This window comes from Monodon monoceros, unplaced genomic scaffold, assembly GCF_005190385.1.
Source record: "Monodon monoceros isolate NGI ecotype Baffin Bay Population unplaced genomic scaffold, NGI_Narwhal_1 Super_Scaffold_7, whole genome shotgun sequence".
Classification (NCBI taxonomy): domain Eukaryota; kingdom Metazoa; phylum Chordata; class Mammalia; order Artiodactyla; family Monodontidae; genus Monodon; species Monodon monoceros.
Genome location: NW_021703784.1, coordinates 80,871,268 through 80,895,344, shown reverse-complemented (window position 1 = coordinate 80,895,344; position 24,077 = coordinate 80,871,268). Strand labels below are relative to the sequence as shown.

Below are 24,077 nucleotides of genomic sequence, written 5' to 3'. Positions count from 1 at the left end.
ATAATTTATTTTTTGACCTGACTACCAAAAGTCTTGAACTCATTGTAATACTTATATATAGCAATAACTAGGTTTCTGATTTAACCATCATCTTCCTTTTATTTTTGTGACTTTTGATATTGTTTTGATATATGCATCTTTTATTACAAGCAACATCAAATTATTTCCTGAACCTGGTACAGATAATAAGTAAATATATTAAATCCTTTCGATTGTGAGCAACAGAATTCACTTATTGCTCATTTCATGCAGAAAGAGCATTGTATTCTCTTTGGTTGAGGCACTAGTCATATTTTTTTATCTCCTTCTTCCTTTCCAATTTTCGATATCTTCTTAGTCTTCTGATACATGTAGATTGTTATTTCTTCCATGAATCCTGTCTTCCATATGTAATCATATCCATATTGGTTCTATATGTTTGATTTGCCAGTTTATTTTTTGTAATATATGTTTGGATAGCTTTTAGCATTTTATTTGGCTGAGTCTTCTGATATTTTTTCTCAAATATATCTTTTTTGACTGTACTGTAAACTATCCAGGTTATATAATTTATATGCTACAATTCCTCAGTTCTTTAAGCTCTAGGGAAACAGATGATGTTTCTACCTTTTTATGTGCTCTAGAGTCAATCAGTGCTACTGCTGGGCAGTCAGATTTGCTTGGTTAATTTGGTGGTATTTACACAGAATTGTTTTTTCATAGTTTTGGTTCTAAAATTTGGACACAGAAGTAACACTGAGTGGGTATAGTGCAAGAAGATAATTCTCATGGAATTATCAGAAATTTTAGAATCTTCTAATAGCTTTTCCATCACTCTCATTCTTAGATTCTGACCCATAAAGTTAGTCACAAAGGTTCTCAAAGCTGGTAAATGTATGGGAGGGTCAGTATATCAGAGGATAAAAGGTGTGGCTTTGTTTAAGTTGCTTTATAAAAGTATTGTAGCAGTGCCATGCATGTGTTTATGCTAATAATAACACTGACATTTCTTTGACTTTTTCCCCTCAGAGGTGACATTGTGATTGCAAAAAGCCCAAGTGATCCAAAATCAAATATTTGTAAAAGAGTAATTGGTTTGGAAGGAGACAAAATTCTCAGCAGTAGTCCATCAGTTTTCTTTAAAAGCCATAGTTATGTAAGTAACATTTCAATTATGTTATTCATTGGTATCATAGTTGATTAACATTAACTGAACACACTGACAAATGATTATAACTTTTATTCATATTTTGAATATAAGTTAGAATAATGCATTCATTAGAATTTAAGTATGTTTGTATCAAGAACAACATGGCCATTATAGTTTATATATTTTATTTCCTTTTAAAACCCTGTATAAAAAACATCTCAGTATTAGTTGTTGCAGGCAAGATAAACCAATGAATGTCAAAATAATGGGCAGACGTTTGAGGAAAAATAGTGTATTTGCATAGTCTCAAAGTATCTTTCCCGGGCTTCCCTGGTGGCGCAGTGGTTGGGAGTCCGCCTGCTGATGCAGGGGACACGGGTTCTTGCCCCGGTCCGGGAAGATCCCACATGCCGCGGAGCGGCTGGGCCCGTGAGCCATGGCCGCTGAGCCTGCGCGCCCGGAGCCTGTGCTCCGCAACGGGAGAGGCCACAGCAGTGAGAGGCCCGCGTACGGGGGGAAAAAAAAAAAGTATCTTTCCCAAGATATTTTTACAAAGGGAAAAACAGTAGCTTCGTAGAGGAGAAACCTGGCAGACACCACCTTAACTGAGTGATCAAGGTTAACTTTACCTGTAATAAGACATCAACATAATGTGACCCCTGAATTCAAGAACTGAGAAGCGCACATCACCTTTGTGGTACTCTTGTAAAGAAGGTATAGCCTCATGAGAAAACATCAGACAAACCCTAACCTAATAACCCTAAAGGGTCATTCTGCCACATAATTGACCAGTACTCTTCAAAAATGTCAAGGTCTTTAAAAAAAAGGAAAGTCAGGAATTGTCATAGACTGGAGGAGACAAAGGAGACATGACAAGTAAATGCAATCTGGAATTCTGGCTTAGATTGTTTCTCCACTGACTTGTTAGTGGAAAATCTGGTAAAACCAAACACAGTCTTGTAGTTTAGTTTTTTAAAATCCTATTTAAATGTTTAGGATAGATATTTTGGTGTAGTCAACTTGCCAACTCAGTTAGGAAGAAGAGCAAGAGCAGTAGAACGGAAGAGTGAAGAGCAAATGTAACGTGTGAGCCCCTTTCACCAGTCACATGGCTGCTGAGACAGCTTGTGGCAGGGGAGGGCAGCCTTCTGTTTACTCAGCATATACTCTTCTCTCTTTAATTATAATTTAATTTTCTATTTTTGTTTAAATTTTCTGTGTCACTGTCAGATTATTAATAGAGCTGTTACATCTGTTAAGTAACTTTATCTTCATCCCCAGTGTAAACATATAATTAAGAGTTAAATTGTCTTCATCATTGTAAATTTATTTTGACCTACAATAGCCTCTGATTGCCCTATAAGTTTGATCAGTAGACTATTAAATAATCTGTTATTTATTTACCATTCTTAATAGACTATGGTTCAGCTGTGCAAATGTTTATTACACTTTTGATGTTTATTACTACAGTGCTAAACATCCTAGGAATCCTTAGCTGATGGTGATAATGTTAAAGTTGAGAATGTGGTATCAGGTAACCTATTTTTCTGTGGCCTTCATCATGGATACTTATCCTTTTATTTTTCAAAAATGTCACTTATTTACGTAATGGTTTCACCTTCACATGACTATTTTCATTTCTTGAGGCATTCTAGTCACTTCTAAGTTGCTTTAGCAACAAGCATATACTTCAGACCAGAAATAGTTTTATCAACAGAAAGAATAACAAAATATATAAATGATAGCATCTACTATCTGTGTACAGTGTGTACACTGCTGTTGTTTTCTTTTAAAATTATTAGAGGAGGAATATTAGGATGAAAAGATTTAGATAAAATCTCTGCTAAGTAATCAGAGAAAATAACCAGAGGACTATAAGACGTACATTTTTTTAATATTCTATTTAAAGAAGACATTCATCGAATTTTTGTTTGTTGAGAGGATAAATTAGGGGACACTGCCATTTTGTTCCAGGTGTATTCCATTCACTTTGGTTTGCATGTTTATAAGTGTACAAACAATTGTAATAATATTGGCCAGCACTTAACTGTGTACTTACTCTGTACCTGACACTGTTGAAACTCTTTCCAAGGGTTAATTTATTTAATCATCAAAACAGTAACCCAGTGAAGGTGGTAGTAGCATTTGACAGATGGGAAAGCTGAACAACAGGGAGGTTAAATAAATTGTCCAATTTCAAACAGTAAGAGAAACAGTTGGAATTCAAACACAGGTAGCCTGGCTCTGTCCAGAATCTATATTCTTTACCACGCCACTACTTTTCATCCCAAAATATCCTCTACTTACTATTATTACTTCTACTCCCATCTCATAAATTGTATTTCCCTTAAAATGTATTTGTCTTTATTATTTTTAAAAAGAAAGGCAGCTGTTTCTAATCAGGGCCAGTATTAGTTCTGAAAGACAAGCCAGTGATTTTTGAAGGCTTCCCGGCTCCACCAGTTTTACTAGGCTGCGTTTTTTAAGCCATAAAAATTGTGTGGCTATTACAGAACCACTTTAGCAAATGTGTTCTATTAATCAAGGTGACTTATAACAAAAATTCATCCAAGTTTGGAGCACTGAAGAGATATCCAAACCTTTTGCATTCTGCCCCTCCAGAGTGTTCCCTTTTCCAGCTATCTCGGAAGCACACTGGTGCTGCATGCTATGAAGGGGGTTTCTTCCCCTTATCTGTGCATCCTTTCAGAAAAATCATTGTTGTTTATAGGTTATGAAGACATTACTATTCAGATCTTGATTGAGATGCATAATAAGGATGATATATATTAAATGTGTTTTGAATTTCAGGCAAAAAACATTTATTCTCCTAAGTAGGTGCTTCAGAAAGCAAAACACCAAAATTGTCATTTGGAACCTAGAACATAGAGTTTAACATATGAAAGAAATAGCATTGTTTGTAAGTTGGCAAACAAGAATATAAACAGATCATTGGTTAAGTGATGTGAAACCATTTTATTCATTCCAGAGTTCTAAAAGTTCATGTGGCAAGCAGCACTTACGAAAGGTGATTTATTTTTTGCATTAAGCATTTGGAAACGAAGCAGTCCCTATCAAGGTCCTATTGCAGTGGGTTTTGCTTATTTTCATGGTATTGAGGCCAGTGATTTTTTCCCTTGGGTTATGGGCTGAGCATTGGCTACTAGGAAATGAGCTTAATTTGTGACTCTCAAAAGAAACAAATTGTACTCAGCTCAAACATCTTGAATAACTTGCCTTTCTATACTATAGGAATTCCTCAGTTTGCTGCTAGAAGCCACTAATTTGCCAAAAATAATTTATTTGGAAGAAGCATTTAGCAGGTAGGAAATACATTAAATGAACAGGCATTCTCCTGTTGATCTGCACAGCAGGCGATTTAACGTAGTCTCCATTCCCCTAGGGAATATAGGGCCAGGACTCAGGAAATACAGTAAAATTTTCTTATAAAGCTAATCAAGAAACTATAACACTTTATAATCTTTCTCAGGATAACATTGTGTCATAGTTCAGGGCTGTGATTTTAATCCATAATGTAACTGTGGTATAGTTAGTCATTTTGGAATACAGTAAGTTCCTATCAGCAAACAAACATGCTATAAAATCTCCCATCTAAACAAACAAACTCCTTTGGCACCACATCCTCCTATAGGAAAGAGTCGTGCATACTTACTGACTCGACTCTGAACTTTATATTCTCTTTTGAACTCATTCCACTTAGACTTTGGTCCCCAGCACTTTATTGAAAAGGCTCTTGTTAAGAGTCACTGATGACTTCTCTGTTGTTGATCCAGTGGTCAGCTTTCGGTCCTCGTTTTACTTGACCTATTCTTAGTATTTGAAGTAGTTGTTCTTAAAGCCTGGTTTCACTTAGTTTTCGGGATACCACTCTCTTTAGGTTTTCTTCCTCTCTTTCTGCTTCTTCTGAGTGTCCTTTGTTGGTTCCTCCAAATATTGGAGTAACTCAGGGTTTGTATTTTAAACTTCTTTTGTTTTTATATATGTGCACTTAAGGTGACCTCTTCCTGTCTCATGGTTTTAAATACTATCTAACTCAAGACCTAAATTTATATCAACCACAGCTTCTTTCCTGAACTCCAGAATCATATATCTGATAGTCTGTTTAATATCTCTACCTTAGTATATAATGTTCCCCTTGAACTTGATATGTCCAAAACTAAACTGATTTTCCTTCCAAAACTGGCTTGTCCCACATGTATTTCCCAATCACGGTAAAGGCGCCTCCATTCTTCTGCTCACTCAGGTCATAAACCTTGGAGTCATCCTTGCCTCTCTTCCTCTTTCACCCTCCCATCCAATCCACTAGCAAATCATGTTTACAAGATTATATCTTGTAAATATAATCAGAATTAGACGACATCTTGCCCCCATCACTGCTACCATCCTGGTGCAAGTCAAATTCATCTCACTCTTGTTTTCTTGCAGTAACTTCTGAACTTCTCTCTGAGCTTATACCTTTCCCATCTTCTTGCATCCTTACCCCTCTACTGACTACTCTTCACACAGTAACTGAAATGAACCTTTTTAATAATTATGCTTTTTCATAAAAATAATGTTACTCTTCTACCCAAAGAGCTCAGTGGCCTCCCATCTCATAATTAAAGCCATGGTCCTTTTGATGGCCTACTAGACCCTACACTCTTCCTGCTGCCTGTTCTTGAAATTAAAGTTTCATTGGAACATGGCCACACTCATTTATTTACATATTGTCTGTGACTGCTTTCAGTAAAACAGCAGAGTTGAGTCATTGTAACAGAGACTCTGTGGTCTGCAAAGCTTAGCTATTTACTATCTGGCCTTTTACAGAAAAAGTTTGCTGACCCTTGCTCTACCATGTAAGGTTCTTAATGGCAGAGGTTTGTTTTGATCTCAGCTGATTCCTCAACACCTAAACTTTATTTGGCATCTAGTAGATACTTTAAAAATACTTGAAGGGTGGACAAATGGATATATGACTAGAGTCTGACAGTGTTTTATTTTAGTTTCTATTCTACTCAGTTTCTTCTGGTTTCTACTGCAAACTCGCTCTGGAGTAAAGTGCACGATGTTCTATTTTTCAGTAATATAGATGTTCCTGTAGCTCACCACACTGTATGCTAATGCTGAACTGGCCAATCTGTGTTTATTCTAGTCTTCATAGAAGACTTGAAAGCTCTTTCTTCCATGGTAGGGCTACTTGACCATTTTCCATAACTGCAGGTAAGTGTTATAGAAAATATTGGAATGCCCCTGTTACTTTGTACCAGTGTAGCATTGTGCTGATTAAACGTTTCTTTCCCCAAGTGAGTTCTATTTGGACTGAATGATAGTTTTCAGCCCTTTTATTAAAGCAGATTAAACATTTACCTGGCTTTGAATAATTAGTTTGGAGTACTCTGAACTTGGTCTCATCTAAATCTTCTGAAGGACTGGTGGAATTGAGGTACCCTGGACTTACCTTGTTCTCATTTTGAGGGAAGATTTGATTCTCTAGAAATGGTGTGGTGGTTTTGTTACTATGAAGGCTAAGTTGCCCTTGCAACATGCAGTACCTACTAATTAGTTTGTGTGGTAATGAGAGTTTTCTACATTTCAGTAGAAATGATGTGCCTTTGGACATATGTAACAACTCTACAGGTATTTTGTTCTTTTGATTCTTTTATTGGTTGGCAGATTAAGGATGGATAAGCTGTTATCTGAAGCTGGTAAACGGTTCCTTTAAGTGTAAACTTCTGCTTTCCAGTGGTTATTATAAAACGAAGGATCTTTTTTTCTAAATCTTTCAAATAATTAAAACTCTGTTTATTGAATTTTAGTTTCTCAGCCATAGCAGCCACCTTGTTGAAGATGAGCATGTTAACAGAAATATTATGGAGATTTCAGTATTTTCCTGTAGTTAAAGCATAGCGTCTTTTGCTATTGTTAAAGGAAATGTATCTGTGCTTATTAGAAAAATTATGTTTTTGCTTTTATTTTTGACCTCTCAAAATATCCAGTTATATAAAGCTTTTCGGTTCTTGATACCACAGATTCCAGAATCATACACAAAAAGTGAAATGTTCATCAAATGCTAGTCTGTTACCACAGTAGAGTGATGGTAGGTGTGTAAGAAATGTAGTATTTCTTACATTTTTCTTTTTGAATTGTAGAGTATGTTAATAACAACATCATTATTGTTATTGGCAGAAATGTAAGAAATAGAGACATTTTCACATTTCAGAAAGAACTGATTAAATGTTCTCAGGATGCCCTGGTGGTAGTGTTCTTAAAAGGAGAACTTGGAAATGGGATAATATGCTAGTAATAAATCTGTTTTACTGTGTATTGAAAAATATTTAAACAAAACTGATTGGCCAACTGAAAAACAATCTCACTAATTGGGAAACATTAGAAAATGGTCACTTTATAAACACTGATAGCCCCCAACGTGTACTGTGTATTTACATTATAGTTCAAATCCTTGAATATCCTAATGCTGTTTTTCTGTTTGTTTAAATGTCATTTACTTGAGCTAAAAGTCACAACCATATGGTCTTCTATTACCACTTGTATTATAAACAGAAAAAGTACTTCTCTGTAGGGAAAGGAATCATCAGATTGAAAGGGTTTGTTTATTATAAGCTGCTGATACACTAAATCCTTATGTCATTTAAATAGAAGAACTACCTAATAATGTCACTTATTACAACTAGGATATCTAAACAAGGGACTTGCTTTTTGCAGACTATAGTGATAAAAACCTGTGCTTCACATCCATTTCTCAGCAACGGCTCCCAGGGTAGTCAATCACGGCATACTGCTAATGCCTTGATTGCAGCTGATGCAGAGGAAATATGTTTACTTTTTTGCTAAAGTGAAGTTGACTGCGGAGATGACGTGACTTTTTCATCCTATAGCTAACAATTCTGAAGATAAATTTGACTTAGTGTTTACAGTTCTGAGGTGTTTTTCTTCTGATGTTAACACTAAAGAATCATCTTTGAGGCTCCCACTACTTAAGCATTTTCTGATGTGTTCCCTGAACATTTTCAGAATAATTTGGTCTTAGTTTAACAAAAATATGTAGTTTATAAAATATTATTTTGTAGAAATGTATTTTATCGTAATATATGTTTGAGTATGTATATGTATTTATGAAATCAACATTTCTACTGAAAGGGTAGTAACTCTTCCTGAAACTAACATGTTTTGCTCACCTGAAAATATTTTAACCACTCAAAGTTGGAAAGTCAGTGCCATGGGTGGGATTCTGGGGAGGCATTTATGCAATTCAGTAAAATGCCATATTACGTATAGTTTTATCTGCAAGTTATATGAGACCTCTATACTTTTAGGTTGCTTAAAAGTAGGTGGTGCAGTAGTTAAGAATCCGCCTGCCAGTGCAGGGGACGTGGGTTCGAGTCCTGGTCTGGGAAGATCCCACATGCTGCGGAGCAACTAAGCCTGTGCGCCACAACTACTGAGCCTGTGTTCTAGAGCCCGCGAGCCACAGCTACTGAGCCCACATGCCACAACTATTGAAGCCCGTGCACCTAGAGCCCATGCTCCACAACAAGAGAAGCCACAATGAAGAGTAGACCCTGCTCGCTGCAACTAGAGAAAGCCCGCACGCAGCAACAAATACCCAACGCAGCCAACATAAATAAATAAACTTATTAAAAAAGTAATTGGGAAAAATTCCTAAGACTGAAATTGTAATGCTGCTGTTCAGTGTAAGCATCTGAGGCAGACTCCCACTCTGATGGTCGTAAAGAGAATGTGTTCCCAGTGTCATGTGGCTTCCTAACCTGATACAGTGGTCTGCTGGACTAAGTGGAATATGTTCAAATGTCTTCTGAAATAAGCAACTAAATGAAGTTCTTCTGTTACCACTTTGGGCAATCAAAATTGTACAGATTTCTGTGACCCACTTAATCTTAGTCTATAAACGCATTCTCATTCTAGTAAACTATTTTCTACCTTAAATAAGAAAGGAAAAGAGAAATTACAGATTTAAAAGCAAGTATGCATATTATAAAACAGTTGTATAGTAAAATAGCCGAAAAATATTGACATTACAAGCCATTATACTGCTAACCTAGATATGCGAGAGTGCTTCCTCCTGGGTTGGAATTTTCATAACTACTTTAAGAAAATTTAGGAATCGTTTAGTTTGGCATAGCTAGTGCTTGCCTGTCTACTACACAGACATACAGAGCCAACAGGGAAGGGAGATAAAGCACCTAAAACTATAGGGTGAGTAATTTAAAATCCTAAGATGCAACTTAAGATTCTGATCCTGTACATTGTGTGTATGAATCTCTAAATCAGGAAGAATTAGAAAAACCTCCTGTCATCTGAAGAGACTTGAAATTTGACCTGACTTCCCTATGTAAAGAAAGTCAGAGTAGGTCTGGGGACATAGACTGATAACGCACTTCTGACCGTAACTGCAAGTGCACCTAACCCCAAACCAATCCCAGCATCAGGCATCTTCCTTAATGAGGCTGTGTCCCAGGAGCAGCGGAAACCGCTGGACTTGGGGGGAGGGAGAGAAAACTTAAAAAGCCTTCAGGAGGTTATAGGGTGGGCAAATTTGCCAGACAATAACTTCACAACTTTCCTATTATTTATTCATGCATTCATTAATCCCATTAATTCCAGATATTACTGAATACTTACCTGAGGGCCACCACCGTGCTAAAGTAGATCAAGTCCCTGCCTGCAGGCTGTCCAATAGAACTTTCTGCAAAAATGGAATAGTCTATATCTGCCCTGTCCAGTGTGGTAGCCACTAGGTTCATGTGGCTATTGAGCACAGGAAGCGTGGCTAGTGTGTCTGAGGAACTGAATTTTTAGTTTTATATAATTTGTAAGATTGAATAGTCATGTTACTAGTGGCGACCATGTTGGACAGTACAGCTTCAGGAGTTTGTAGTCCAGTTGGGGGACTGGACAAGGAATTACAAAATGCTGTAATAGAGGATACTTATCTAGACTGGGGTGAATAGGATTACTACAGAATGGGGAGGTAAAACCTGAGTTGAAGTTCTCAAGGCTAAGTGGGAGCTAGCCAAAGCAGCATATTCAGAAGATCTAAAAGTGAGGGTGCAGCACTGTGCTTTGGGTAGCTGCCAAAAGTAAGTTCCTATGTCTGGGACATATAGTGGGGAGGGGTGGGTAGTGAACAGAGATAAAAATGAAAAGGTGATTAGGGCTCAGTTCCTTGTAAGTCTCAAGCAGGGGAGTAACTCTGTGTGTGTGTGTGTGTGTGTGTGTCCACATCACGCGTTGTGGGATCTTAGTTCCCTGACCAGGGATCAAACCTGTGCCCCCTGCAGTGGAAATGTGGAGTCCTAACCACTGGACCCCCAGGGAATTCCTGGGAGTAACATTATCATACTTAGCTTTTAAAAGATCACCCTGATATTTAGTATAGAATAGTAGAGGATGGTTGGAGTAGGAGAGGCCAGAGGCAGGGAGACCAGTTAATAAATAGGCTGTAAGACATAATTGAGATAATAACATGAAGAATGGAAAGCAGTACAAAGTTTGGAGAAAGATTAAGGGAATATCTAGACAGGATTGGATGTTGGAAGAAATGGAATTGAAAGTCTTAAAACTGACCCAAGTTTCTGGCTCTAGCAATAGGGGTAGGTGGTGCATTAAAATAAGGGGTCTGGACTTCCCTGATGGAGCAGTGGTTAAGAGCCCGCCTGCCAGTGCAGGCAACACAGGTTCGACCCCTGGTCTGGGAAGATCCCATGCGCTGCAGAACAACTGAGCCCGTGTGCCACAACTACTGAGCCTGAGCTCTAGAGCCTGCGAGCCACAACTACTGAGCCCACGTGCCGCAACTACTGAAGCCCACGTGCTCTAGGGCCCGTGTGCCACAACTACTGAGCCTGTGTGCTGCAACTACTGAAGCCCGCATGCTTAGAGCCCATGCTCCGCAACAAGAGAAGTCACCACAATGAGAGAAGCCTGCGCACCGCAACAAAGAGTAGCACAGCAATGAAGACCCAACGTAGCCAAAAATAAATAAAGTAGCACAGCAATGAAGACCCAACGTAGCCAAAAATAAATAAAATTTTAAAAATATATATAAGGGGTTCTGAGGGAGATGTTAATTTGGGAAATGGAGAGAAGATATACTCAGTTTTGGAGTAGTCTAGAAGCCTGTATAAGTCTATGATAGATTGTACTTTAAATGAATACAATGGCAATGAAATTATAGGAAGTGGGAAGAAAACACATTCTTTCCCAGAATGATGTTTGGGTGCTATACTATTCCCTCCTTGATGGCCACAGTATATTTTCATGATCTCTTAGTCAAAACAGTGTTCTGATGCTCTCAGCCCCCTGAGATCAACCTCACTTTTTAAAGGTCTTCAGCTATTCTCTTCGTATCTTACATCATCACAAAAAATGTCATCTGTCATCTACCTGCCTAATCTGCAACTTTGTATTCACAAAGCTAGACATCATTCTAAATAACTTCCAGCGTATGGGACATTAGAGTTCTGGTTTTGATAAATAAAATGCAAGTAGGAGAAGTGTCTATCAAAGAAAATCATGCAATACAATGCTTTTTTTTTAAGATACTAGTAATATCAGGTACAAAAAGATCCACATATTTTATTTTAATCCTTCATTTTTTGGAGTATGGACTCTTCCACTACTGATCTTTTATTTCTAGTACCATTTCAGGTATAAATCAGTTTTTTAGCCAATCTCTATATGATGCAGTTATGCACTGGTCCATAAGAAATTGAAAAGCGCTACAGAGATTCATCTATAGGAATAAATCCAAATAGGGATGAGTTTTGACTGGGAAGAATTATTTGAAGTCTCAGGAATCAAAAATTTGGTGGAAACCTATTAGCACATATTCTGTATAGTAGGCATCTGATTTACTATTTTAGACTTTTTCTGAGAACATGAGAAAACTCATTTACATATTTACTGCCATTTTCTACTACTCTTTCAGATACCTGTGTTTCATTAAGTTAGGCTCATCTTTTGGAATATGAGAACCAGAGTGTACATCAGGCTATATTAAAATGAGAGTACAGACAGTCTTGAAATGAGAATATAAGGAACTTCTCTTAAATACTAATCCAAAAACAGCAGGTAACCTTGTTACAAATAGAACAAAAAAGAAGTCAGAGACCAAGTAATTCATTGTCCTAGGAAAAAAAAATCTGTAGGATTGAGATGTTAGTATTAGATCGCTGGGATGGAAAGGCCTATTTACTCGCTTCAATCCCAACACTTTTTCCCCTTCCTCTGCCTTCTGACAAGTTGGTAGACGGTCCTGAAGAAGTAAATGCTCCATAAGGAAGTGCTTAGGCATTTGATATTTAATAAACATTGCTTGAAAAAGATGCCTGTTAAAAGAATAAAAATGCTAGTCTTTGCTACATTTGGATGATTTGGTCTTAAAAACTGAATTTCATTAAATCACTTGGCATAATTAATATGGCATCTATTCACAATTAATGTACATTTTTAATTATACTGGATTTAATTCAAAGTCTTGGCTAGTACCAGAACTATATAATTGAATACAATGTAAAAGAAAAAGACCAAAAACATAACTGAAGTGAAATTGCAAAGCACAGTTCACTTTGCAGAGAACTGGATAGACTGCATAAGAAACCAGGAACAAAGAAAGCCCGGCAGGCATCATTCATCCAGCAGCTGGAGCAACTGTTAATAACAATAGTGAGTGCTTACTGGGTGCCAGGAGCCTTATGTGTTATTTGGTTTTCAGAATGTTTCTGTAAGGCATTCATTAATCCCAGTTTTTTAGATGAGGTTTAAATAACCTCTCCAAGGTGTTTAACTAGTAAGTGACAGAGCTACAATTTGAACTCAGAACTATGACTCTGTGGACTGTAACTTTAACCACCATACTAACAACCCATCAGAAATTCCTGTTCAGGCTGGATGGAGGTATTGAGTACTTAAGGAGAAGATGAAGGAGCTTAGCTTGCTTGCAGTAGCTATGAGAATGAGCAAGTCAAGTCTTAGCCTAAGCTCTAAACCCACGCAGCAGGGAGATGCTCAGTAATAAAAGAGAACCTTTAGTTAAAAGCATCCCTCATCACACACACCCTCACCACAACGCTGTAGGTGTAGCTTACTAGAACTCTGGTGTAAATTCCTCTTTAATGATAATTGGCTATGAACCTAAAGTGGCACCATTTTTAAGTAGGGAAAGGCAATAACAGTCCCCGGGAATGATGTGGGATAGGTTAGTAATAAGTCAGAATTTAAATGGGAAGAAAAAGAAGCAAGACTGCATAGAGATAGTATCTACTGAAATAATCAGTGTGTTAACTGTTCCTTGCCTGGTCCTTATAAATGTTAATCCCTTTGTCATGCATCTAGCCTTTGGGAGCACCTCCCTTATGACTCCAGATATTCTACTCAGGGAGACAAATGTAGGCAAAAAGTTCTGGCAAGAAGAATGTCAGTAAAAATAGAGTATTAGTGAGACTGTTGCTTGAGTTTTGCTTTCAAAGGTACCCATAACTGACGCTTGAGACAGCCCCATTTTACAAAATTAAAGATTAATAATGTTTTCTCAGCTTTGTGTTCTTAAAAACCTTTCTACATGATTTTCTCTCAGGGGATTTAATGCTTCACTTTTTGACATATACATCTTTATAGTTTTGTTGGTGTATATAGGAAGATAAACTCCAACAATTATTTACTGCCATTGCAGGAGTCATACAAATACTGGGCTTTATGAAGTTCTTTTAGGACTATATAATTAATAAATGATCTCATTTTGCAAGTATTCTCTCCAGTAGTTTGTGTGCATAGCATCTTACCATGACTATGTTTTGGTTATATAAGCCATGATTAAGCAGAATATGCATTAACCACATAATGGTATACTAATTTGACTCGATTCTGCTTACCTGAAAGACAGTAACATAAATAACAATTATTTGGGTATTGTTAAACTAAAATGACATGTCATGAGTGTACATTCATCATATGGACTTTTTTCCTGGGCAGGGAAATTATGCATTTTATATTTTACATTCATCATTCTGTGAGACACAAGACAAAATCTTTAAAATACATGAGGAAAATGAAATACTTTACAGTGTTGTTGATATACCACTTCCATTTGCTTTTGCCAAAAAAAAAAAAAAAAACCCACAAAAAACAAAACAAAAAAGCCCAAGTCTTTATCTGATTGCTTTCCTAAGGTGTGTATGCCTCTCCTTTTCCTATATATTTCAGGAAAAGGAAAAAATAATCATGTCAGAAAAGGATTCCAAAAACTTTGCCCTCTCCTATTACCTTTATGATTTTTGTTTGTTTCTTTAATAATTATTATTTCCTTTACATTCAGTCATTTTAGAAGAACCATTAAGGAGGCATGAGCAATAATAGGGCCAGTGCATACCCTGCCTTTGCTGATTATACATTTTAAAATATCTGGCAAACAAATAGTTAAAAATCAGTCTGTTATTAGGATTTTCTGTTTTTTGAAACTTTTGAAAGGTCAAACATACAAATATCTTACTCTTCAGTCAGAACTTTTTCTTAATTAGATAATCTTTGCTTAATCAAGTAATAAGTGAGTTTGATTACAGTTTAGTAAATGTGTTATTTGATATTGTGGACTCTTTCATCAGATTTCACTTGAATGAAGAAAGGTAACACCTGTGGGTTGGTTCCCAAAAGCTGCTTTTGTTAAATGGACACCCGCAGGCCATGAGGCAATTAGGTTTGTTTCTTGTACTATAAAGGAGGCACTTAACTAGGCTTCAGCAAGTATGGCTGAGAACTAGAGGCTTGATTCTTTTGTCCTGCCCTGAGATTAGGTTTTTTCATAGCTCAGGAAGTAAACCTCTGACGTAGAAAGGAAAAACCAAGAATGATTTAAGGGTTCTTTTAATGCTTTAAAAGTTATTCCTAAAGCTAGTTATATCTGAGACCCTGGGAAAATTCAGATTTGAGCAAAAGTAAACATTTCTAGGTGGCATTCATTGTAAACATATATTCATACATTCTTATTCAGTCTCATGCATTCATTCAAGTTGGCATGGCGTATTTCCAAAAATACAAAGATGAAAAGTAATTAACTCTTTTTAAAAGTTTTGGTTATGAGAAGTAATGAACAAAGACATGGAATTAGGACTTCCATTTTGGGGCATTTGCAAAGCATTTATTTTAATTTTTTTAAGTGTTTATTTGAGTTTCTACTTTAATTGGAAAGTTATAACAGCTTTTTAAAAATACATTTTAAAAATATATTTTAATCTATTTTATTATAATATTGCTATAGAATTGTTTTATCTGGTTTGAATTTTGAATTTAGTGATAACCAGTAGGTTAATCCAACAGACAATAACTGTGTTTTGAGTTAGAAAGGAATTTTTTGTTTTGTTCCTTGCTTTACTCCACTCCACTCACCTGACCAGAAAGGTCAGATTTTAAGTTTTGGACCCATACCAAAAATGTGTTGTACTTTATATTTATTTAAATAAATGAGTTCTTAGCTAGACTAATATTTTAGTTATCCAGAGGTCTGGTGACAGCACTGTAATTGCAGTCATTTACTTGTACTGTACAAAGAAGCAGAGCCTGCTATACGGATTGGAAGTTAGGTCACTCTCTTACCACATTACCACAGACAAAAAAAAAAAATTTTTTTTTAATTCAATAAAGCTCTTCCTAACCTGCATTGTGATGGACAATGTTCCATTTTTAAAAAGTACAAGTATTACTGAAAGGGCTAGTCATATTAAGACACACATGTATGTGTGTGTGCATATATATATTTTAAAATTAATACATACTGGTCACAAAAATGTAAATTTTGAAATACATAAAACAAAATTTTGTGGTTTTTTAAAAAAGTAATTATACCTAAGTAAGCCCTGTAACTTATTTTTTTCACTGACTGTATTCATGTCAGTCTATTAGCTGTCTACTATTCTGTAAATAAACTGTTTAACATCTGCCTACTGACGAATATTTATACTATCGCCAATTTTGAGATACAAGCAATACCATACTGAACTTATCTGCTTATACATAATTGCATGCTGAGTTTGGCGAATCTTTTCTAGAGATTTTGATAGGGAAAGGGTAAAATGAGGACACACAGGGCATGCCACTGAAGGGGATGCAAGGCAGAGATGCCAAAGGCACACTTTACTTACATCAAGAACTTTAGTTCTCACCAAAAGGATTTTCTTCATATTGTTATGAGGTATGCTAAAAAATAAGACTTTAAATATTAGATACTTTGAACATCTGGCTATTATGGAGTAACTGCGGCTGAACTTGCCCTCCTGCCATAAAGAACTAGAAAACTGGACAAACTATGTGAAACAGTTTTCAGACAATGCGCAGCAGGCAGTACAAGACGGATTCCTGAGAGCAGGGAAACAAACAAGGCAAGCCTTATACTTTCCCTAACTTCTGCCTTAAAGCAGTTTTCAGAAGGTGCGAGGAGGAAAATTCAAACAAAGGACAGTGGTCTTGCTGAGTTGAAGAGACAGAGATTAGGGTATAGGGAAGTTTAAGTGGTTGGAATTTATGCATCAAACCACCAGGGAAAAAAGAGCTACAGAATGATCTCCAGCAATCTGTGTAGAGTATTCTCTTGGTTTTGGGGCTGAACACTAAACTGTGCCTGCTTATGGTGAAATTTAGAGACTGAGCACCAAACAGCTATTGGCAGCAGCCAAGCAATTCCCAGAGCTCACACAGGGCTGAGTCATTTGAGTTCTGACCAGCCACAGTTGTCAGATCTCATTAAATATCTAGAGCATTCCGTAGAGACCCTGGAATATCATGCCTCAGGAGTGGGCTAGACTAGCCCTTACAGTGTGAGAGAGACCCAGCGCTTAAAAACAAGGCTTGACAGGAATAAGCTGTTCCACAGCTAACTTAACCACCTTCCAAAAACCAAACAGACCTCTTCAACATTCAATGCTCTCTAAAAAGAGAACAAAATCCACTCGACAAATGAATGTTCAGCTCAATAACAAATTATTAGATATGTGAAGAAGTAGGAAAATGTAACCCACAACTAGAAGAAAAACAGATCCAGAAATGAGACATAATGGAATTAACAGTCATGTGCTCTAAAACACCAATTATAAATATTTTCAGGCATCTAGAGGATGAACATAATGAGGGAGAAATGGTAAATATAAAAAAGAACCAAGTGAAATTTCTAGAGCCTAAAAATATATCGTCTTTACAGCAGATTAAAAATTGCAAAAGAAACCCAGACTGGGAAGAAGTATTTGCAATACCTGTCAAAGGACCTGTACTCAAGATACATAAAGGGCTCTTAAAATGAATAATAATAATCCATTTTAAAAATGGGCAAAATATTTAAATAGACATTTCACAAAATATACACTAATAGGTACAAGAAAAAATACTTATCAGAGAAATGCAAATGAAAACCACAATGTGACACCAATAGCCTACTAGAATGGCAAAAATTTTTTTAATTGAAAATACCAAGGTTGTGAAGCAACAGAAACACTCATACATTGCTGTTGGGAGTGTAAAATGGTATAATTACTTTGGAAAAGTTTAAGATTAAGCGTACACTTATGACCCAGAAATTCTACCCCTACATATTTACTGAAAAGAAACAGACTTATACATGAACGTTCATAGTGCTTTATTTGTAACAGCCCAAAATTGCAGACAACACAAATATCCATCAACAGGTTCATGGAAAGAAATTGTGATTTACAATGGGATATACTCAGCAGTAAAAAGCAATGAATGACTCATACATACAACATGTATTAATCGTTTAAAAACTGCTGAACAAAAGCCTGACACAAAATACTATGTACTGTGCAATATCACTTATATGAACTTTAGTAAAACTAGTCTCTAGTAAACAGGAAACAGATCACTAGTTGCCTGGGACGAGGTGTAAGGGTGGGCGGTGGACTGGAAAAGGAGGGAACTTTTGGGCATAGTAGTAATGTTCTACATCTTGATTGTGGTTGGTGGTTACACAGGAATGCACATTTTTCAAAACTAGTGTCGAAACAGAATGAGCACATTTTACTGTAAAGTATACCTCTAAAGTTGATTTTAAAGTGTACACCCTTAACCCATATCAAAAATAAGTATGTTTCAAAAGTGGAGTAACTGCAAACATAATGAATTTTTTACTGGGAAAATAAGTGACAGAGAGGTAGATCAGCAAAGGTGACTGCTTTGATTTTAAGACTCACACTCAGAGGTTTTCCCATTTATAGAGAAGCTCTTATCAAAGGTACCATCAGTGATGAGGTTGTTTCCTTGTGTCTGTACTTTATATCAAACATTGAAGTCTTAAGATGTAAAGGTTATTCCTTTGCTATGAATGGATGCATGGGTATTAGCATATATGGGCTTCAGGTAAGTAAGAGATAGCATGTTCCATATTTGAACCTACTTCTGTTAAATGTCAGTAACTGTACTTCACAGGTTGTTTTAAGGATCAAATGTGTGTTTGTTTAAATTAAAATGACCAGAAAAGTATGTATAAACACTAGTTTGTGTTACTATTCCTCCCTTTTGTTCCACCCCTTGCAGTCAAGGACTAGGTGTGAACAGCCTGGGTCACACTCCTCCAAAGGTTTCTGGTGGTATGTTCTGGGTCTCTCTTAGCAGATTCCTTTCTGTTCTTGTTAACTTTACTATACCAGAGATAATACTTCATCACTGTATTTATCTAAATTTGGAAGAAACTTAGGTCATAACTGCCACAAAAGTGATTGTGCTTTACAAGAATTTCTACTTAACTAATACTAATCACCAACAAATATTTGAGTTCCAACATTGGTTTAGGTGTTGTAAAGATTTAAGATCATGACATGATTATTGTCTGTTGGCTTTTTCAGTCATAAAATAGTAGACATACACAAAAGCCAAGCATGTAAGAGGATGTTATGTTCCAGAGCCCCATGTAGGGCAGACTTTAAGTGTTTTAAACAATCTAGAGTATTTGGTATGTGCAGGCAACATAGGGAAAAGCTTCATGGAGAAAGGAAATGTATATTGGATCAATCGGACAGGCAAAAGAAGATCTTGCTGGATTGTTAGTATCTTTATTCGTTTTTTGATTTTTGTTCTCCTTTGCTTTTATTGGTGTCCCTAACTTTATAATTGTATTTAACTATTCGTATATGTTACCTATTTTTAGAACTCAGGAACAAACACATATTAAGGAAAAACTATGGAAATTTAGACACCCAAGATGTTCACATTGTAGTTTCTCCCAAGGCAGTACTTCAGAATATATTTAATGACTTATTTTACCTTTTCCAAATACACTATTTTGTTCTTTTCATCTGTAACCTGAGATGTACTCATTTTTCTATTTGAGCAGCCTTATGCTTCACTACATATAAGTCTACTTATTATATAGGTAGGAATGAACCTTGCTATTAGCCCTAGAACCTACAACTAGTTCCACTAGTAGAAGTTAATGATCTTACAATATCTGATATTCTTTCAAAAAACTTTATCCTTACTCTACAAATAGATTTAACATTTAAGTGTATCTAAATGAAAATAAGTAACTTGATTCATTTTTGGCTAATATTTCTACATGATATAAGACATTCCAAAATTATATATTTCAAAATTATATAATCTCTAAATAAAGTGTAATTCAAATTTTACATGCTTGTATAAATTTATTTTTCCAAAAGGTAACTCAGGGGTGATGGGGGGGAGAATAAATAGGCAGATCACAGAGGATTTGGGGGGCAGTGAAAATACTGTGTATGGTACTGTGATGTGGATACATGTCATACATTTGTCCAAATTCATAGAATGTACAACACCAAGAGTGAACCCTAAGGTAAACCATGGGACTTCGGGTGATGATGATGTCAGTGTAACAGACATGCCACTCTAGTGGGGATGTAATGGGGAGGCTGTGCATGAGTGGGGGCAAGAGGTATATGGGAGATCTCTGTGCCTTCCTCTCAGCTGTGCTGTGAACCTAAAACTGCTCTAAAAGTCGTTTTTAAAAATTTTGTGACATTTTAAAAAACTGGTCATTTCTTATTAAACCTAATATGAATATTTTTCTTCACATAAGGTTTCCAAGTAATAATCAGTCAAAAGAATAGTGAAAATTAATTCCTTTCCATAGATCATTTTGGTCTGGTCAATAATTCAACTTTCTTGGGTAACGAAACCTATAAAAAAGAAACTTTAAAATGCAATTTTGAAGATTGTTACTGAAGAGTAATTTTTAAAGTTTATATTGAACAGACATTAACGGGCAAATATCTCATATCACAGTGGGCATTTTTGTAAGTAATGTGTTCTGTCCTAAATATACTTAGGATTGTCACTGAGTAAAAATTTAAATTTATGCTATATCCCAGTTAATACACAGGACATATAGAAGATGGGATCTTTTCATTTAGTAGAAGGTCACCATCATTAATTTTATAACTGATGATTTTATAATAGGTCCTTCTAGTTCTTGATGGTCATTATTGAAGTATAATGCATTGAAGATATGGCCTGTACAAAGGCAGAACAAGGATCTTAATTAGAATTCTGACAAGCCCACTCCAATAAAATGATGAGATTATTTGTAATTGATGTCACAATCAATTACCATTTAGTTCATCATGAGCATTCTAATAGGTCTGGCCTTGGTATTGGCCCCAGGATGTTGCTGAGTGAGTGGCTGCCCTGCTTATGCTGTTATTGAGACAGGAGGGCACATTTTCAGTCGGCATCCTAATGACCTCTTTTGAAGTCTATTAAATTAATGACCCTGTCACACTGTTTTGATCTCTTATAACCTCAGTTTGGGGTTTGCATAACAAATTAATGTTTGGGAACCATATGGCAAAAAAGATAGGTCTTTTAAAAAGTTGAAATATTAATACTACTTATTAATATTTTAGTAAAAGTTATTTTATTATGCAAGAAATAACAGCAAAAATGCAAATTATAGGGTTTGAATGTATTTTATAAAAGAGAACTTTAGGACATTTCTCCCTACCTCCAAAAGACATGATTTTTTATTTATAGTACCCAGATTTGTTTTTCTTTTTTAAAGGGGCTGCTTTCTTCTATAATTCTAGGTGCCAACAGGCCATGTGTGGTTAGAAGGTGATAATCTACAGAATTCTACAGATTCCAGGTACTATGGACCTGTTCCATATGGACTAATAAGAGGACGTATCTTCTTTAAGGTACTACTGTTTTCTGCTTAAAATGCAGGCTTTCTTCTCCGAGCTGGGGAAAAAAACAAAACCAAAAAAAAAAAAAAGTTCCTCTCAGAAGAACTGAAATCTTTAGGCTGTCAGTGGATGTAAAACTGCTGCAATGACTACTACACTTTATGAACATGTTGGCCTTCATAGCTATAAACATTACCACTCCCCCATTATGACAGGTAATTGAGAATAATTTTTGTTTGAAAAATAAAGTTCAGATTGGTTGTAGCATAAGAAGCTTCTAATTTGACTCTCCAAAAATTTACTTTTCTCTCATACAACTTTTCCAACCATATTCATACCCAGGGCATATATTAATATGCATTTGCAGAAGAGCAATCTAGCAACTAGCTGGAATGCAGGGATATCCCAGTTAAGTATAGTGAGTAATGCACTTATCATGGTTGTAGTAAATGTAATAGTAAAGGTTATTGTTTTCACTGGCTTTTCCTTTTTGCCACAAGCAGTCAGGAGAAAAACAGACATGAGTATTTGGGGCTGTTGGATAATTTACAGGATTTTTTACACTTAAGCAGATGTTATATTCAAGTACGTAGGTTTACAGTTAACTCTGACGATAGTGAAAGAAAAAACAAACATATACACACTACACACATATTATTTTCTAGTATAATGATTGAATGTTCCAAACTTTAGAAGTTAAATACATACACATACAGGTTTACTTTCTACAGTCTTATTTTGAAGTAGAAAATTTGTTCTTGATTGAAGAATAAGGAGAAAGCATTTAATTATACGGCATAGAGAAAGGGATGAATGAAAAAAAGAAGGGAATAGGATGATGCTATAATATCACTTTACTAATTGTCTTCAATCACATTTTCATTTTACAGATTTGGCCTCTGAGTGATTTTGGATTTCTACGTGACAGCCCTAATGGCCACAGATTTTCTGATGATTAGCAAGCATTTATTCTTTTGATTTGATTATTGTCTTCTGCTAAAGTGAATTTATTGTCACTGAAAACCATGTACTTACTAATAAACTATTTGCTATTCAGTTTGAGTTATTTTTAATTGTTAAATGTAAAGAATAAGCAACACACACTCTTGCAAGCTATATTTGTTCAAAATATATGGATAAAAGTGTAATCCAAAATAAGTCATCTAAATTCTGATATGAAAATATTTTTAGGGAAAACCTGGAAAAACCTCACTTTCCAATTTTTGGTTGTATAGGTATAAGGAAAGTAATTTACTCCTCTTGAATATGCCTCATACTTTAGCTGCATTTACAAGGCAGAGTACTAACTAGTCTTATAAGTCCACACCAACAATAAACCAAGAGTTTGACCTAATAAAAAGCTGCTAAGTCACATGCTTGGCTTACTCATTTGAAATTAAGGAAGAATGTTTCAGTGATCCCATAAAGGATTCCTTAAAATTTTTTAAATGAGTTCTGACTCATAGAATATTAAATATATAGAAAAATAAAAGCTTTACTATAATCAATAATAACACATTAAAAAAGTCCACTTCATCATACCAGCAACGCAGTGGCCACGGTTTTCTGACTCCAAGGCTCTCCTTCTTTCTCCGGTTGCCATTTCACTTTATTAACTTTGAAATAACTCATGAATATCCATATCCAGCCTTCATCATGGGAGACCTAGGCTCACATGTTATTCATGAAGATTCTAACTTAATTCTAATGACCTGAGATTTGAAATAGTTGTACAAAAGGCCTATAACTTTAGCAGCTAGAAATATGTTACTTAAAAAACTTAGCAACTATAAAGGAATATGATGATACTGTGACCCATTAAAAGATGAGACACACTTATATGAAGAAAGGAAAATTCTTATATTTTGTACCAAGGAGAAAATGCACCAATAATAAACTTCTCAGATGGGAATTCACTAAATATAGTTTTTAATTCAAGCCCCCTTTCTTAGCAATCTATAAATATAAAATGTAAATACATATGAATAATGAAATGAATTTTCTATTAATCTAGGTGGACTTCGACAGTCTTATATTTTCTCTGCAAATGATAGAGCTGACAAAAAAATCCTTTTTTTTTTTAATCAGCTTTATACATTTGCTTGAATGGACAAAGGTGGAGTAGATTTTCCTCCATGTGTCTGAATACACTAAAGAATTCCACTTAGTGAACAATCTCAGCGATAATGAAGGAGTTCTATAACTAGTGAACACATATCACAAGAAATCAGCGTCACTTCTTCTGCTTCATCCTTGGGAACACTGTATTTTCCACCACATCGACAACTCAGAGAAAAGGAACGATCATCTGCAAAGAAAACAAAACGCTTACATGGAACTACTTCGTTAACACCTCTGAAAAACTGCAGCCATTCCACAGGAACTGCGGAAGAAAAAAGATCAGTCAATATAAAATATATTTAAATGAGAACTTGAAAAAATTTCTCGTACAGGGGCAGTGTTTCTAAAAACTATCTACTAAAAACTCTTTATCTGTGGAGGAAATGTACTGAGGGTATGAAACAATAGACCAAAGATCCTGTAGGGGAGAGCAGATGCTCAGAAGTGACCAATGAAATTTATTTGAAGTCTTCTGTTTTCTTAAGATTCATGTAAATTTTACATTCTTCTGAACAATGTGGTTGTCTAAAATATTACTGTGAAGGAAGAAGAGAAACAGCCCTACCTGTCTTATTGTTAAGGAGCATGCCTTTGCCAGGAGTATATCCTTTCAGAGGAAACTGCTGACTTGACTG

The 24,077-nt window shown here is 35.7% G+C and overlaps 2 protein-coding genes across 6 annotated transcripts in view; one reads left to right on the top strand and one right to left on the bottom strand.

Moving 5' to 3' along the window:
• IMMP1L (inner mitochondrial membrane peptidase subunit 1) overlaps positions 1 to 22,378 on the top strand; it is a 74,204-nt gene extending 51,826 nt beyond the window's left edge. For 2 of the 3 annotated variants that reach the window (XM_029208106.1, XM_029208107.1), the window contains exons 5-7: positions 1,009 to 1,135; positions 21,223 to 21,333; positions 22,212 to 22,378. In XM_029208106.1, coding sequence (XP_029063939.1) covers positions 1,009 to 1,135; positions 21,223 to 21,333; positions 22,212 to 22,280 — 307 coding nt within the window. In that variant the 3' untranslated portion in view covers positions 22,281 to 22,378. The remainder of the gene's footprint in view (positions 1 to 1,008; positions 1,136 to 21,222; positions 21,334 to 22,211) is intronic. The other variant, XM_029208108.1, reaches the window with a different exon arrangement.
• Positions 18,434 to 24,077, bottom strand: part of DNAJC24 (DnaJ heat shock protein family (Hsp40) member C24) — a 65,953-nt gene continuing 60,309 nt past the window's right edge. For 2 of the 3 annotated variants that reach the window (XM_029208109.1, XM_029208111.1), the window contains one exon: positions 23,468 to 23,704. In XM_029208109.1, the coding sequence (XP_029063942.1) occupies positions 23,499 to 23,704 (206 nt within the window). In that variant the 3' untranslated portion in view covers positions 23,468 to 23,498. Of the gene's footprint in view, positions 23,705 to 24,077 lie in introns of all 3 variants that reach the window. The other variant, XM_029208110.1, reaches the window with a different exon arrangement.